General features: G+C 39.4%; 3 protein-coding genes across 4 annotated transcripts; 2 read left to right on the forward strand and 1 right to left on the reverse strand.

The window, feature by feature from the left end:
* The first annotated feature begins 421 nt into the window (after positions 1–421).
* On the forward strand, positions 422–7420 carry LOC124212436 (nose resistant to fluoxetine protein 6-like). The gene is made up of 12 exons (XM_046612455.2): positions 422–899; positions 2627–2883; positions 3038–3258; positions 3350–3632; positions 4432–4592; positions 4690–4858; positions 4989–5185; positions 5266–5404; positions 5540–5735; positions 5833–5975; positions 6126–6259; positions 6476–7420. The coding sequence occupies exons 1-12, from the start codon at positions 569–571 to the stop codon at positions 6507–6509; spliced, it is 2265 nt and encodes a 754-aa protein (XP_046468411.1). The 5' UTR covers positions 422–568; the 3' UTR covers positions 6510–7420.
* Positions 7421–7548: 128 nt separating this feature from the next.
* On the forward strand, positions 7549–11760 carry Mgat4a (alpha-1,3-mannosyl-glycoprotein 4-beta-N-acetylglucosaminyltransferase a). Its single transcript, XM_046612473.1, has 9 exons — positions 7549–9081; positions 9209–9255; positions 9316–9626; positions 9711–9841; positions 9913–10020; positions 10124–10317; positions 10425–10561; positions 10632–10747; positions 10985–11760. Exons 1-9 carry the CDS (start codon positions 8548–8550, stop codon positions 11012–11014), a joined length of 1608 nt encoding a protein of 535 aa, XP_046468429.1. The 5' UTR covers positions 7549–8547; the 3' UTR covers positions 11015–11760.
* On the reverse strand, positions 11054–15913 carry Cyp303a1 (Probable cytochrome P450 303a1). Of its 2 annotated transcripts, none has more exons than XM_046612461.2 (10): positions 15875–15913; positions 14907–14992; positions 14595–14846; positions 13994–14477; positions 13653–13833; positions 13445–13553; positions 13149–13329; positions 12953–13070; positions 12246–12384; positions 11054–12160 (listed from the first exon to the last, which is right to left on the reverse strand). In XM_046612461.2, exons 2-10 carry the CDS (start codon positions 14989–14991, stop codon positions 11973–11975), a joined length of 1737 nt encoding a protein of 578 aa, XP_046468417.1. In that variant the 5' UTR covers position 14992; positions 15875–15913; the 3' UTR covers positions 11054–11972. The 2 variants fall into 2 exon arrangements, with proteins under 2 accessions (XP_046468417.1, XP_046468418.1); XM_046612462.2 differs by having other exon boundaries at positions 11992–12160; positions 12236–12384.
* Positions 15914–16313: the final 400 nt, after the last annotated feature.

Raw genomic sequence — 16313 nt, forward strand, 5'->3', positions numbered from 1 at the left:
GAACCGATTTATATATGCACATTCTATCACACCTAAATAACTATTCGCAGAAAGGATCATGCAGTAAAAAATGAACAGAAATGATGTAACTCTGACTGTTTGCACTAGAACGTTGTGTTGATATAATTTATACTATTTTGACGGTAATGAATTGGCTTAGGTGTAAAATATTAATTAGGGACAGGAATTGATTCAATTATCTTATCGGTGAAGTGCTGATCGAGCAGCGAATAGCGTGGGCAATGCGATGCGACTCGAAGTTTAAGGTCGACCTCGTACATAAGTTGCATACTTTTCATACGTAAACCGGGTTCTCTTACACTGGATCATGTGACGCGTTCAGGCAGAGGCTGGAGATAAACTCGGGGGGTTCCACCACCTCTCATCCTTAGAACCTTTTGTCATATAAACGTCAAAGCAACAATAAACCCAGCTGTGTGTGCCTTATGCTCCTGCCGAGAACGCGCGAGTAAACTTACTGCTGGATTTCAAATTGATTGGACTGAAATTCGAAATAGCGTGTTAACAGTTCATTTGTACCGAAAAATTACATTTCACCATCACCGCAATGACTGGGATAGTTTTTCTACTGTGCATGTCGTTCGGCCTAATGAACGGTCCAGTTTTCGCCGATAAGAATAAATTGTCTAACGCCAGCTACTCGGAGAGGCAATTATGCCTGTCAACCAGCCTCGGATCGCATCAGACATCGCAGGTAGAGAACTCCGACGATTCCCAAAGGGCGGTACCGCTCTCTCGAAGTTCTTCGTGGTGGACCGATTTCCCCGTTCTGCCCTTGGTATTCGCTAATTCAAACACTATTCCGGAGGGTCCTTGCAGAAAACAGGTGCAACGGTACCTCAAGGAACTCGCCAATTCCACGCTGTGGGCCGTCCAGAGTAAGCTTATTTCGATAATTTCCAATCTTTACCGACGATGCGGGCAACGAGTACGATTGATTTTCCCAGTTTGAAAAAATTAGAAATGTGATGAATTAGGGGCGCTGCCTGGTGTAACGCATTCAAACTTGCTTAGAACCGAAAACTGGTGATAATAACAGCAGCTTAGCCGTCCATCTTTTCACTATTGTTTTTACGTGCGTAACGAGGGGTTGATCATTCATCGATTTCATGTAGGTACACCTAATTTCAAGATTACAAAGATTTCAGTGATTTCAATAGATTTCAAAAGAGTTTAAAAGATTTCAAAAGATTTCGGATGATTTCAGAGGATTTCAAAGTATTTTTTCAAAGGGGAATTTCAAGAGATTTCAAAGATTATAGAAGATTTCAGAAGATTTCTGAAAAAGTGTACACCAGATTTCACCAGCGATTAACCCATTGCTTCATGCCTACGAAACCGCTATAGCAAACGCCTGATGTTTCCCGCACCGACTATCAGTACAAGTTGTTGCACTGATGTATGTTGTATAATGAGTTAATAAAGGTTACTTAAATTCTCCCAACTCTGCGATGTATCAGGGGTTAACAAGCACTTAGTCCGAATTAATCAATCAATTCTTTGGAGTCGTAAATCGACCTTCACTCATACTGAGGATTATTTTTGTACCAATAAGCAATCGTTGAAGATATTATTGGTAATAAAAATTTTTAATGTAGTTATACCGATTGGTAAAAACTAGGAGATGTAAATATTCTTCGATACTTTTTGTGATCCTTGCGTAAGTGGGATCGTTATCGATGGAAATTTCAGTGATTACATGATATTTAATTTGATTTATAATTTCGCATCGTCATCAAGCAACGTTTGCATATTTTCATATACCATACTCATTACGCGCACCGCATTTATGAAACTGCAGAAAAACTAACAGTCAGACGTTGAAGTAATTACGACGCGACCATGAACTGGTTGCAGATGCATTTATACTTTTGATTCATGATCCTTGAGCATCTCATAACTTTCAGCCTAAAAATGTAACATGATATGAATTGCGAACAATACGTGTGTAACTAAAGTATCACAATCTCGCTCTGCATCCACGCATAACATAATCTTGTACAAGAGTACAGGTACACCTTATACATATAACGTTATATTCAGATACCAAGTGAGATTGTTCCTTGAAGTTTCCTCTTTAATTGAGTTTTTGCATGTATTATCTGTACACATTTTATAACTCGAACAACATCACACTTTTATTAATATTCAATTGATTTACACTATCTGACGTCAATGAAACTGGATGCAGGCATCGAGTGCCCACAATAATTATATCTACGGCCAAGCACACGTAAATGTATGCAAATTGTCTGTTAATGGAATTAAAGAATAGAAGGTTCTCTGTGAATCAATATTATCCAACACAGTAATAAGTTCATGTGTCTCATTATCGTTCATTATCTTATCAAGTAATATTATAATCAGCTATATGTTTAGCGAAGTATGGAGGTGATCAACTAAGCAAGATGATATCATAAATTTGAACCATCGCACTTGGACGGTAGAATTTTTTTTGCTACGTACATACATCCAGTATTAACTACGACTGCGGTGAAGAATGTCAAGGGATAGTTGTACAGGTTGCTGAGTTTTCTGGCGAAAGAAAGAAAAAAAAAATTTAATTGCTTGCATTGCATGGTCAAGTGAAAAAATACTATTTCAGTGTTCGACGCCTCAACGAAGTATCCAGACGGCGTGCTACACGGTCATACCAAACATTTGGGAAACTTTGACCAGTGCTACAACTTACGAGCAAAACTTCCGCCGGATGAATTCTCTGACACTGAAGAGCCTGACGAGGTCGAGGGTCGCTACTGTTTGGTTCGCTTGCGTTACCAGCGGAAAGGTGTGGTACCGAAACGCCCGGAAATTTTCACCCTCGACTTTGACCCAAATCTATCCGTCTGGAACGCGATTGACGTAAGCGACTCTCATTACCAAGAGGATTCACTCCCAAGCCCTGCAGCTTTATCGAAGTGAATTATCAAATCAAAGTACACGCATAAGAGTCCCGTCCATCCTCGTACGTACATACATTTATGACCCTACTTAAAATTTTATTTTGTTTCTACAGTACAGGGGAGACTTTCGCCGTGTCAAACGACACTCTGTGTACCTGTCGCTTTGCGTTCCGGCTAGCTGCAGCTCTCAAGATGTTGCGGCGGCGTTGACGGATCCTTTAAAGAAGTTGGCGGACGCCCGAGAAATAGACCTGAATGTTACAGTGAAGCCATCGCTTTGCCAAGCACGTAGCGATGTCCCCAAGGATTTCACCATGGGGTTAAAGGTTTTTCTGTAAGAGAAGTCAAAATTACTTTACGCTCTTGATATCCGGAGAGTGGATCGAGCCGACGAACAAGAACATAACGAACAATTTCCCATCCAGTATCATAGTTGTGGCGCTGTGCGTCCTCGTGGTAGCAGGCTCGTGGTACGACATCAGCATCTATTCTCTGAAGGAACCAGCCAAGAACAACGAACTCGGAGACTTCTTCCTCTGCTTTTCCGCACGACGCAACTTGCGCTCGATTTTTTTCACCGAGAGTTCTCATCGTGGTCTCGATTGCATAAATTTGATCCGTTTCTTCTTCATGGCATGCGTAATATTCGGTCACAGATTGATGCAGTACTGCGGCTACCCGCTCGTGGATTCAACGTACCTCGAAAAGGTCAATGCATGTGTCTCGTAGGAGTAATAACAGTGCATCGTACATTACGTACCTTATACTCGTTAACAAATCAAGTAACCGACTCGTGTGTAAGCCCTTCCCAGCTAGCACACTTATCCAGAGGCTGGCTGTCATTCGACTACAAAAAGTCGACTATTTATCGAATTACAAAAATTTCGACGCAATGTTGGCATAAATGAGTCAAAACGTCGGCTATTATTCAATGGCTATGAATCGTCAAAAAACTGGACTTAAAGTTGACATGCGGTATACTTCATGTTTACGAATTTCCTCTGAAATGTCGAGTATAAGGTGATTCGACTAGACAACCCGTTGTCACCTTATTCCACTTACCACTGGAAAGTCAAGTGAAGGTTTGTGATGTTTTACAGACAAATAATTGTTTATGTGAGCGCATTCATTATGCCGAATGAACGTCAACGTCTGGTGGCAGTCAGACTGACTAATCGCTACCTCATACTTGACGCCAGATGACTATTAGTCCACGTAATTAGCCAACTTGTAAATTATCGCCTTTTTGTCTTGACTGCTCACAGTCGACTGAAAACCTAATAATAGTTGGTGCCGAGTGTTGCCTTTACCACAACATTTCAGAGGACATTCGCGCACTCTTAGCCAGTGTACAGTGAAACGATAGGCTCGTAATATACCTATCCCCAGTTGACTTGAAATAGTTGACTGATAATTTCTGTCGATACTAAGTCAACTAACAGCCAACAGTGTGCTACCTGGGACGTTAACTGTGCGATTATCCGGTATTTTCGTTTCGCTCCATCAGGCCTACGCCATACCCTTTTCTTCGATAATATTCAACGGACCGATCATCGTCGACGGGTTCTTCGGTGTCGGAGGTCTTCTTCTGGCCTACGGTGTGCTTCGTGAACTTGATCGGAGTAAACGGTTGAATTTCACTGCGCTCATACTGATCAGATTTTTACGGTGAGTTCAACGTACGCATATGCAGGCTCTCATATTCATTAACTACACGATGATAAAGAAAGATCTAGAGATAAAGATTCGCTTCGTATCACGGCAGGTTGACACCTCTTTACATGCTAGTCGTCTTGTTCAATGCTACCCTGATGCCGATGATGGGATCCGGTCCGTACTGGGAAGCCAGAGTGGGTTTTGAAAGGGATAATTGCGCGAAAAATTGGTGGACTAATCTCTTGTATATTAACAACTACGTACATCCCAACAAGATGGTTAGTATTGCGACGTTCCAGATGCTCTCTGATCTTCACCATTTTGTCGCAGTCAATGCGTGCATTCTGTTGATCGGACCATAGGTCGTAAGAAATTGACGTGTAACACCTGCTCTACGCTTTTTCACAGTGTATGTTTCAATCCTGGTATTTATCGGTGGATTATCACCTTCACATCATGGGACTCTTTGTCTTATGGGCTTATTGGCAACTTCCGAGAAGACTGGGCTACCCGTTCCTCTGTGGTTTGATCGCATTGGGCATTGCCATTCCCTTCGTCATTACCTATGTTCAGGACCAGCAACCATTATTCCTAGGATTGCCTTTGTGAGTAAAATTCACGCCTAGTGATGGAACAATTTAATCATAATCGTAGCCACATCATACAATTCTTTCTCGTCTTCCAGCATGCGGGAAGCTAGAAATGATCCGTATTTCGTCGGTCACTATATTAAATCACACATGAGAATTGGTCCCTACATGGTTGGCGTATTGGCTGGGGCAATTGTCTACGACCATAAAGATGCCACGTGGAGACTCCCCAAGGTAATGATACTAAGAGGAAAAGAAAAAAGAAAACTTGACGACGAGAAATTGAATCCTTGATCATTTCTCTTCCACAAGGTGTCGTGCCAATACTACTGCCATTCATGTAAAAAAATATATCATTCTGCATTTCAGGGTTGGTCACGATTTCTTTTTATTTTACTGGCAGTCGGATTCACTGTCATTAGCCAGCATTTGGCTACCAAGTATTTCGACCCCAATAGTGAGCTGCATCCACTTGAGACAGCCGCCTACGCTGGGTTCCACAGAGCAGCGTTTGCTCTTGGAGTATGTTCGATCGTTGTTCTGATCACAATTGGGGATGGTTTGGGTAGGTTGGAGGATCTTGCAGATTCCGAAACGCGATGGGAATTACGTTTTGCTTGGATATACAGGATGGTCAAATGTTTCATTGGTTACATTTTCAGACTTTCATTACAACTTTATGACACCACGCTGGGTCCCACCCCTTGCGAGACTTACTTACGGTGCTTATCTTGTCCACAATATTAAGCAATCCTACGACGTCGGTGCTACTAGAAGCCCTCGCATATTTGCCATTAACAGCTGCGTAAGTTATGTTTCACTCGATACATCATATGTAATGCACGTTATGTTGCCATTCATACGTAATTGCGTGGTAGCATAGAGTTGACTTTTTCTTAACGACATCGTGTATTGCAAAACGAACGAGCAAGTTTTACAATTTTCCACATTTCAGCTTTGGGAATTCGTGCCAGACATGGTCTACACCTTTGGTATATCTCTGCTGCTGTCGGTGGTTGTCGAAGGGCCGATACGAAAGATTGAGAAGTTCATACTCACGAAACGACCAACCAAATATCCCGCGGAAGCGTGAGTGTCTTTACAAGAAATATAAATATAAATAATACATCTTGCATAATACGATAACCGGGTCGGCAAAAGTTCCACCTTCTTGGTACTAGCTGATATAACGGTATATCAGATATAAATTTCACTATTGCTACTCGATATTGATGACTGGCGTAAAAATTTAGAACATTGTCGCTCTAACTACGGTACAATTGCATCTTATTTTTTTATTTTCAGATCGAATTCCAACGGCATCAAAAAGAGCAACTGAAAATGACCAAAGGCTATAATTATGCGAATTGCCGCTTTGCATATTGTACAATATATGTATAGGTAAACTCGTGGTTGGTACATTGATGTTGTAGTGTGAATACTTGCATATACCCTAGTTTGTAATTTCGTATCATGTTATTTTTGTACATAGAATCATTTATCTCGATTACCATAGGATTTTTATCTTATACAAATGTCACGTTCTAGTGTTATACCCTGTAATACATGTGATACTTACAGGATTTGGGGTGACCTAGAACAAAGATGTGAAATAAAATTTCATAATCAAGTAAGTGGATCGTAGTAAGTTGACACCGAGAAAAACAAGTTACATGTATCAACAAAAATAAATTTGTAGTTGTTAAGCTTGCACACGTGAACTTAAACAACTGTCGTGTGCAGAATTGTAATCAAATGTATACAAAACTGGGGGGTGAATTTGAGAAAGTTCTGTGCGTAAATTTCAATAGACGAATAAAAACAAAAGGAATGCCAAAGAAAGAAGAAAACAAATACCGTATTACGCGAATATTTTGATCACCATTTGCTGATTGATCTACAAAATTGTGCGAAATTTTCGATTGCTTGCATCACAAGGTGGAACCGTAAATGGCGTCATGAACAATTTAAAACAAATGGCAACTGCGGAACGTGATGAAACTGGAATCTGGTTTGGACATCGAAGATGCAAGTAGCGATAAAAAAAACTTTTACCTTGGGTTGCTTTAATGCGATCTACGTGGAGCTAAGTACCTGATTATTCATATCAAGATCTATACGAATAAAAGTACAATACTAGGCTATAAAACATATATATCCCATATGTGTACTGTTCGATATTCAAACACGAAGTGCCCACATTCTTAAAATTGTATGCAATCCACGTAAATATAATATCCTCTACCTGTACTACAATATCGTAATAATTTTTCACAATGATACAGTCAAGAGTAACATAACAGGAAATGATGCAGTTTGCAAATTAAACAAATACGCGCTTTTGTCTCTGGCGCTCGCCATATTTGAACCTGGTGTCGCGTCAAAAAGGTGTGGACAGAAGGAACGTTTACGGAAGAATTAGTGATAGTCATAAAATTGACCGCTTAAACATGAATATTACACAGTAGATGCGACACTTAGCGTGTTTAGATTTAAAAATTTGCGTTCATTAGTACGATGCATCGTGTCAACGATCCCGACAACACGTGTGTTTGTGTTGCGTAAATTTGAAGCGTTTCGTCGTTGGTGGTTTCATACGCAAACCGTTTCAACTTGACCGCGTTAATTTAAGGTAAAAAGGCTGGCAAGGGTAACGTGAACTGCCGATTGCGCACATACGTGTGACCATCGTAACTTGACAGTTGAAAAGCAGTGAAAAAGGCATGAGTGGTAAACAAGGTCAGGGAACTGTGCACTCTGCCACACCTTGTGTTCTATGGCCGTATAGTGGTTTGAAGGTGTGAAATGACTGTTTGAAACAAGTGAAACAGCGGTTACAAAATCGTGCAATATAACCTAAAATCAAGGATGAGTGCAAGAACGACGGTTACTATGATCGAGCAAGACTGTAGCGCTGTAACGTGTAAATAGCGCCGTAATACTGGATTGCAACGATGTTTCACCACCGGGTTAGCTTGCAGTAGCTAATTACAATAACCAAGCGATATTTTCCTGTTTCATCGAATCGATATACTCATGTATTATCGTTCCGTATTACAATAATTTTTTTCATGTTCAGAGCGACGTTCATGGTTCTCTGAGGTTATGTGAATGGAGTTTTAGTTTCTTACTTTATAGTTAGAACCCGCAGCCAAGTACTTAAATCTATAGTAATGTCACGGGATGCAAGAGAGAAACTTATTTCCCAAAATAACGGCGACTCTAGAAAATATGAGTTGAGGGTTGATGTTCAGACCTAAGCAACTGTGCAAGGGTATCGAGTTTTGAAACTCGCTCGCTGTTCGGAAAGTGGCCTAGAAACACAATTGTTTCAAAGCTACAGGTATGATCGTTGCGCCAGGCAAAGTATAGAAAGGATGGTGTCGAACGTCGTCACCCTGACTCCGATACGGCGCCGCTGTCTCTTCCTTCTCATTGTTATATTGGTGCCCTGCTGTATACTGAATCTCATATCTTCACCTGAAATGCATGAGGAAACTTCCCTGCAGAACAACATAGCGGAGTTGCACGCAAAGCTCCAGCACCTCAACGCCAAGTACATGAACAGTCAGGAGGAGATTAATTTGTTATCGCATCAGCTGTCTCAACTCTTGGACAGCAGCCATACTCTTCCTGATATCCAGTTTTTGATCAACAACGGTAGCTCCAACAACACCAGCATCAAGTTACCGTCGATTTACAATTTTTTGCCTCATTTACTATACGATGCTAATAGCCTTCGTCCAGCCTTCTTTCAAGGTAAAGGTCGCACTGGAGCCAGTGTTGTGCTCGGTGTTCCAACCGTCAAGAGAGAAGTTCAAAGCTACCTGCTCACCACGCTCAAGAACTTGATCGATTTCATGAGCAGTTCAGAAGCAGCTGAAACGATTATCGTTGTATTCGTAGCTGAGGTGAGAGGATACTATTTATAATTTGTAAAAGCAAAATTTGTTAATGGAACAATTCCTGTATGATTATGCGACAATTGGATTACAAATAATTACAAATATTACTGATGGTTTTTTTTTTTTTTTACAGACCGACTTGGAATACGTTGCCTATGTTGCCAAGCAAATAGAGGTTCAGTAAGTTGAATCAGCAAATCATATTTACATTATTCGTCATGTGAATACTTGTTTCATTAGGTTCCCCGAAGAGTGTGAAGTTGGACTAATAGAGGTGATATCTCCATCTACGCACTACTACCCTGATTTGAGTAAACTTCGTGACACGTTAGGTGACAATCACCAGCGTGTCGTTTGGAGGACCAAACAAAATCTAGACTTTGCATTTCTTATGTCGTATGCTCGTAATAAAGGGACATTTTACGTTCAACTAGAAGATGATATACTGGCAAAAAAGAGTTTTATAACAACCATGAAATCTTATGCTTTGCGCAAAATTAGTTCAAGGGAGGAATGGTTTGTACTTGATTTTTGCCAGCTGGGTTTCATAGGTACATTCAAATGCTCTACTTAAAATTAAAGTCATGTAATTGCCATTTTTCGGTCCCACTTACCGCTAACCGTTTCTGTTATAGGAAAAATGTTCAAATGCGTGGATTTACCTTGGCTTGTACAATTTATCTTGATGTTTCACAATGACAAGCCTGTGGATTGGTTGCTAGATCATCTAGTGTCTACAAAGGTTTGCAATTTGGACAAAGACAGTGTAAGTGTTCAATTGAATTCATAACATCGTTAATGGCAATCTAATGTAATGCTTGGATTTTTACATTGCAGAAACATTGTAAGATGGCTAAAGCTGAATTATGGTTGCACTACAAACCGTCGCTCTTTCAACACATCGGCACTCATTCTTCGTTGAAAGGAAAAGTACAAAAACTAAAGGTTTGCAGGCAATTCGATAATATTGGTCCAAAGAAAGTTTGTCCAAATCGCGTGATAATTATACATGAGATTTCATTAATTTTTGGTTATTCTTCATCAACAGGACAATCAGTTTGGAAAAATAACGCTGTTTTATGGGCACATAAATCCTGACGCGACAGTGGAAACGCAAATAAAGCCCTATAAACAATACACCTTGCAAAAAGCATACAAAGGCGAATCATTCTTCTGGGGGCTTTTGCCGCAGCCGGGAGACCATTTGCGTTTCAAGTTCATTGATCCAATTTTTATAAAGAAGTGTGCATTTTACTATTATAACTTTATATGATACTGTATTCGATTACATCATTCAAACACGAATTGAACTTAATGTCCAACTTTATTATGAACAATATTTTCCACAGATATTTGTTCCGTAGTGGGAATGCGGAGCATCCATTGGATCGATTTTATAACACTACTGTTGAAGTTTTGCCTGCAGATTTTGTATCGATCAATAGAAGTGCAAACAACGTTACGGAGGATGGTTACATCATCATAGGTGCTTATACCGTACCTATTACATTGCCTGAACAGAAATATTATTAATCACATTCGATATTTTTCTCTAGGTAAATTTGATACGCTCGGAGTAGCCGAAGGTACGGTGGACAGCGGTTTAGGCAAAATAGCGGTATTACGTCTGACTGTTCATAGCGAGAGTGACAACTGGGCTATTCTTTCTGAGGTGCGTAAAAATCATATCCTTGCATACGTGCAGTTTGACTTTACTGTTTGTTTTCGGCCTCATGATTTGAATTACTCAAACCACGAGGAAATACTTGCATATTTACCATAAACTGATTCGTAATGAGTCGTTTTTTAGTAGTCGTCATTTAAGGAGATGGCATTTGTCAGTTTGCAGTGTTTTACGCTTATTTATCATATTCGAGATCTAAATGAATTTTTTCGTAATTACACGCAGATACACATTGTGGAGGAGCAGCCGAGCTGACACGCAGAAGGAGAATCTCGCCGATTTTTTCGTTACTGAACTCATTTATTACACATAAACACATATACAAATAATTTATTTACATGCCAGATATATGTATACCTATAATAATATTTCGTATGTATTTCGCACCAATGTATAGTATTTTTATTCTGAAGAGGCAAAAAGTGATTGGAAATATGTATACATATAACAGATTTACATGTGTATGTGCATATATATATATATATATTACAGATATAATTCTTAATGTTGATGTAGATAAAAGATTCTATGATGGGTTTAATTTCCAACACATGTTCGACACGTACTTAGGCGACATAAGGTACAGTCGTTTGTTGCATATAATTTTTGAGATTTATTTATTTCTTACTTGTTTTATTTTGTTTTACATTATTGTGGTTAATTTTGTCTGGATATTTTATGATCTGTATGAGAAATTGCATTTTTTTTCGCCATTCCGAGTACCCGATGTAGGTATTTGGTGATTATACAACTGTACATATTATGTAATTTCGTTAACAGTTCTTGATAGTTTAATAATCGCAAACCATATTTACTGCAGTTTTTGCAAAAATAGTTTTTATGTGCGTTAACAATTGTCTTTCGCGAGATCTGAACAAAAAATTATATGGATGTATTTTAATAAGATTAATTGAAATTTTATGAAGATAAGATGATGTTTGGAACAAAGCTTATATTGAATAAACCACTTCTCTACTGTGGGTAAATTTTATGCTTCTAAACTTGACCTCTATAATTATTATTTTCGTACATCTCCCGATCCTGCGACTTTTATAACTGACGAAAATTTAGGCATGTACCTATCCCTGCATTTACCAATGAACATACATACATGCGTGCTTTGTCACTCCCTTTTGCAGATATTTCTTTAAAAGTTGCAACCTCGGTATTGAATCCAAGTAACGAAACGTAGCCACCACCGTAGGAAAAGCGTTTATTTTTTAAATCTGAGGTTGACGAGAGCTCGATATGGCTTCGGGCTGATCGTTACGCCGTCGATAAATTCAATCGTCGGTTTTGTTTCTCCGGGCACAACCGAAAATGTAAACGTTTGCAAAAGTGTAGCTGTCAATAGAAATACGTTACTTTTCGCCAATACTTCGCCTATGCAGCGGTGCTTGCCTGAAATAATAAATGTAGACAGATATAATTTCTCTGTGCAGACTAAATTTTACTTACTTTTCCCGTATAATTTACCGGGATTTACCGTAACTAAAGGGCAGAAATCGACTGGGTATAGTAATCGTTCCGGCGTCGTTGATGAACCTTTCTGGTCGAAAAATCTCGGGATCTTCCCAAAATTCGTCCATCAATATTCCATTGAAATTCACAACAATCATTGTGTCCTAGAAATTTGACATGATATGACTCGCAATACACTCGTACACTATACTCTCCGTCCAAGAATTTGGACAGAAGCGGGATTATAATGTAATGTATTGATCAAAAATTCGTAATGTGCAAAATTTCATTCAAATACGTGATGATAGTATTTCTACTATTCTATTGGAATTGAAATTCAGAATAATTAAACTATGGTCGTGTCACTTTTTCCAACAAACCGAAGGGTTTCAAATAATTTTTTTCGATCAGACAATATCCGCGTATCATACACTAATTTTATTCGCAGGATTGTAGCCTTTCACAAAAACGAGGTTGAAGTTAGTAACGTTACCGTAACGAAACATTGGAAAAAATGCACTATTTTCCAATTTTAGAATGACCGAGTTTTAGAAATATGAGGATATCCTGCCTTATTACGACTTACTGAATATCAGAAGATTCTAAACCTGCGGAATCACGAATTTGCTCAACATCTAACGGTACGATAATGTCACCAGCTTCAACATGATTCAAAAATGACACTACAATCTCTAAGAAAACCATGATGTGATGATGTTGATGTGTTTTTACCTTTGGTATTCGATAGCCAGCAATGACCGTGTCTTTTAACGCTCTGTGAGGAATGTTCATCGTTCTGCCCATGAACATTCTCAACGACTCCAAAACAATCGCGTCGACATACGGCATTCTGTATTTCACAACACTTGATTACATTCATTGATCCGACAATTTATGTAGCATCTATTTTTTTCATATTATATCATACCTAGGTCGATCGGCTAGCGTGGGTAATCGGTCCCTTCCAACAACCGCGTCGATTTCCCGCTGCGCTTTTTCTTGAACCTCCGGGCAAAGCACGAGGTATAAAAAACACGTTTCCAATGCTTTGGAGGTGGTCTCAGAGCCTGCTATGAACAAATCTAAGCAGGTTGCCAGCAGCTGAGATTCTGTGTAAGATTATTATTTTACTGGGACTTATTTCATATACGTATTTTCATATTTCAGAAAAAATCGGACGGAAATGTGAATCAGACGTGTATGACCGGTAATTTTTAAACGCACCTGTATAACTTTCACTGTTACTTGTTCGCAGTCGCATATTTATGTAAGCGTCCATCAAATCCCTGACCTGGGACGGATTGAAAGTTGTTTTATGATTTTCCAACTCTTCCTGAAATATTTTTAAGGATAATATTGTAAAACGAAAATGCTCCACCAGCTGGCTACTTGTCGTAGAATTACGCTCGCAGCCTCATCATAATTCACTTACATTGAGAAAATCCCATATGTGCTGATGCACGTCTAAAAATTGTTTGTAGCCAGACATTTCTGGCGCGAGAATTCTCAAAATTGGGAAGTAACCGAAGAGACACCCGGTCATGTCGACATCTTTCAATAAGTTGTTGAGTAATCTCTGTAGGTGTAATAACTTCTTGTCTTCGTTACTATATCTGTAAAAAGTTGGTCAAATTGAGCCTCGAATTTACTTTAGGCATATTAATTAATGTTTCGAGACCGATGAAATTTACCTTATCATTTTCTTTACAAAACTGTAATCTACGTCACTGACGAGAGAACAGAAAAATCATGTCTATTCGCAATATCTCTCACCTCTTTCCGGCTATCATTTCCCACAGGGTGTTCAAAACAGGAACGCCGAAAACTTCGTTCATCGAAATGATCATTTCTCCCGACTCTGACAATTTCCTGACTTCGTCGTAGTCCTCAGGTTTAACGTACATGTCTTCAATTTTCAAGGTGGTCTTTGGACTGGTCCGAACATCGTTTGACCCATGATTCGAATCCTTCGAGTCGGGGTGACTTTTTTCCTTTTCGTCAATCGCGCCGTTACTCCCAAGCTGGTATATTTGACCACTGTTGATGCGACTGCGACAGCAATCATCCCTGGGCTCCGTGCTCGGAGTTGAGTCTCGCTTCTTTGTTCGGGAAATTTTTTTCAAATGTTCAACAAGGTGAACGGCTTCTGCTTCGATCAACGAAGCCATCGTATCGCGACCGAAACCAAATTCTCGCAGGTGACGGAGTAAAAATCGACGCTGTTCTACCCAGAAAGAACCATCGGTAACAAGGATTCCTAAAAAGTTCAAGCGATAGCACATTGCATTCTCGATTCTCTGTATATCTTTCAAATAAAATTCTTGTTCGCTATGGCAGATTTTCAAGTAGTCCCGCCTAATACGTGTTCAAAGACCTTGGCGTTGCCCCCTTGTTCTAGCCTGATAGAAGAATCCATCTGGCCGACCATCGCAGTCCTCGTTGTTCAGCATTGACTGAATAGTCTCGTAGTCATTTAGTACGACTATGCGGTCTCCCCCGATCTTTATGCCAAATATCGGACCGTATCTCTTCGAAAGAACCATGCACGCCTTGTACAAACACCCCGTCGCCTTTCGTATACGAGATACTTCCAGAGCCGAGCCGATGATGGGCCACCATATTGGTCCTAGGACATATTGTTTTTACATGCTTGTATAAACCATCAACCGAACGCGTGGTACGTTACCTGGAGGGAAGCCCTTCGGTTTACGCAACCCTATGTAAAAGTAGAGGAACGCTAAGATCGTTATTGAAATGGTCTGCAAGAACATCCTGCAAATAGAAAAGAAAGTGTAAATGCTCTAGGAAAATCTCTAAATGTAGACTATCTACCTCTAGTCTTACGTACACTGCAATGTTACGCAATGATAATCTGCGCCTTAGTTTGCCCTGTATCTTTACAACGTATACTCGAATAACGTTCCATATAAGAAATAAGTCAAATTCAAACGGTCCCATAAAAGAGCATATTTTTCATCTAACTTGTATATGGGTTAATTGCTGCATAAGTTAGGAAAACGGATAGGGATAAAAAGTCTTTTCAACGAATTCTCTTCTTCTGCGTATATATAATTCAAGTATGACGCATGACGTTTTTCCGGAAGAATATGTCGCAGATAAGTGTCTATGTATAAGAGTGAAACTGGTATATTCTCTCGCGGACGGAGAAAGTTGTGCATACGAGGCAACACTGAAATTATGGTCACCATTCGCTGCCATAATTCTGCAGTGTAGTTATGCAACTATATAATGGTCCATATTTTTGTTCACTGCAGTGTACCATTCTAACAATAATGAACGTCATAAATTATTCTGAAACTATTGAACACAATATTTTTTCGCTATTAAAAATTAATGTATAGAGAGAAGTCCGGAAAGATGTTTTCTGTATTGCGTCGCTACAGTAAAACGAATCTAATTTTATCGACATTACTAACAGTTTGGTTAAAAGATTTACGAAACTTCTGTTACTTTTAAACGTGCATTAGCTGGTAGAAAATTTTCTGTAAACACATCAGCACATGTCAAGATCTGCAATATTTTCGTCTAAAATATTCTTTTACAACGTGGGCTGTTTCCACGACCGCGACGGGGTGGAAAGTGTAAACGCTCAATTTGCTGACAGCATTCAAATTGTATGATATTTATGCTCACCTGCAATGCAGAGTACCGTAATCGTTGTTCGATGTGCGGAGAAAATCTAACTACTAATACTCGTAGTCAAGTCTACGGATGCGAATTATCGCGAGGCTTGACCCCCTACTCTGGAAGTAGTTTCGCTTTTCCAGCCTTCTAATTGAACTTTTTCTGATTCTCGTAACGTATATAGAGACGAGATTATAATGTCGAAGCAAGGGAGGGCGTCAGAGATCATCTCTCTCAAATTTGTCTTCATCATATAGAAGACAATTTCTTGTGATAAACAAAAGTCCAGACACGAACATTTCGCGATTTCTATAATTATTGTATAACGTATATTTTCCATGCTACCGTTCTGGTTACATGGTGAAATTGTGTATTGTATAATTGTGCTTAGGCTAGAATTAAGCTGAGATTGGGTTTCGATGAAATCGTCTGGATTTCTGATCTGTTG

Source organism: Neodiprion pinetum, chromosome 2 (assembly GCF_021155775.2).
Source record: "Neodiprion pinetum isolate iyNeoPine1 chromosome 2, iyNeoPine1.2, whole genome shotgun sequence".
NCBI lineage: Eukaryota > Metazoa > Arthropoda > Insecta > Hymenoptera > Diprionidae > Neodiprion > Neodiprion pinetum.

Coding starts and splice junctions, on each gene's coding strand:
- LOC124212436 (XM_046612455.2), top strand. CDS start 569: ATGACTGGGATAGTTTTTCTACTGTGCATGTCGTTCGGCCTAATGAAC. Junction 2,884..3,037: donor CCGTCTGGAACGCGATTGAC/GTAAGCGACTCT, acceptor TTGTTTCTACAG/TACAGGGGAGACTTTCGCCG. Junction 5,736..5,832: donor CACAATTGGGGATGGTTTGG/GTAGGTTGGAGG, acceptor TTACATTTTCAG/ACTTTCATTACAACTTTATG.
- Mgat4a (XM_046612473.1), top strand. CDS start 8,548: ATGGTGTCGAACGTCGTCACCCTGACTCCGATACGGCGCCGCTGTCTC. Junction 9,256..9,315: donor GCCAAGCAAATAGAGGTTCA/GTAAGTTGAATC, acceptor TTGTTTCATTAG/GTTCCCCGAAGAGTGTGAAG. Junction 10,318..10,424: donor GATCCAATTTTTATAAAGAA/GTGTGCATTTTA, acceptor TATTTTCCACAG/ATATTTGTTCCGTAGTGGGA.
- Cyp303a1 (XM_046612461.2), bottom strand. CDS start 14,991: ATGTTCTTGCAGACCATTTCAATAACGATCTTAGCGTTCCTCTACTTT. Junction 13,834..13,993: donor GAAATGATAGCCGGAAAGAG/GTGAGAGATATT, acceptor AACTTTTTACAG/ATATAGTAACGAAGACAAGA. Junction 13,330..13,444: donor TAACAGTGAAAGTTATACAG/GTGCGTTTAAAA, acceptor AATCTTACACAG/AATCTCAGCTGCTGGCAACC.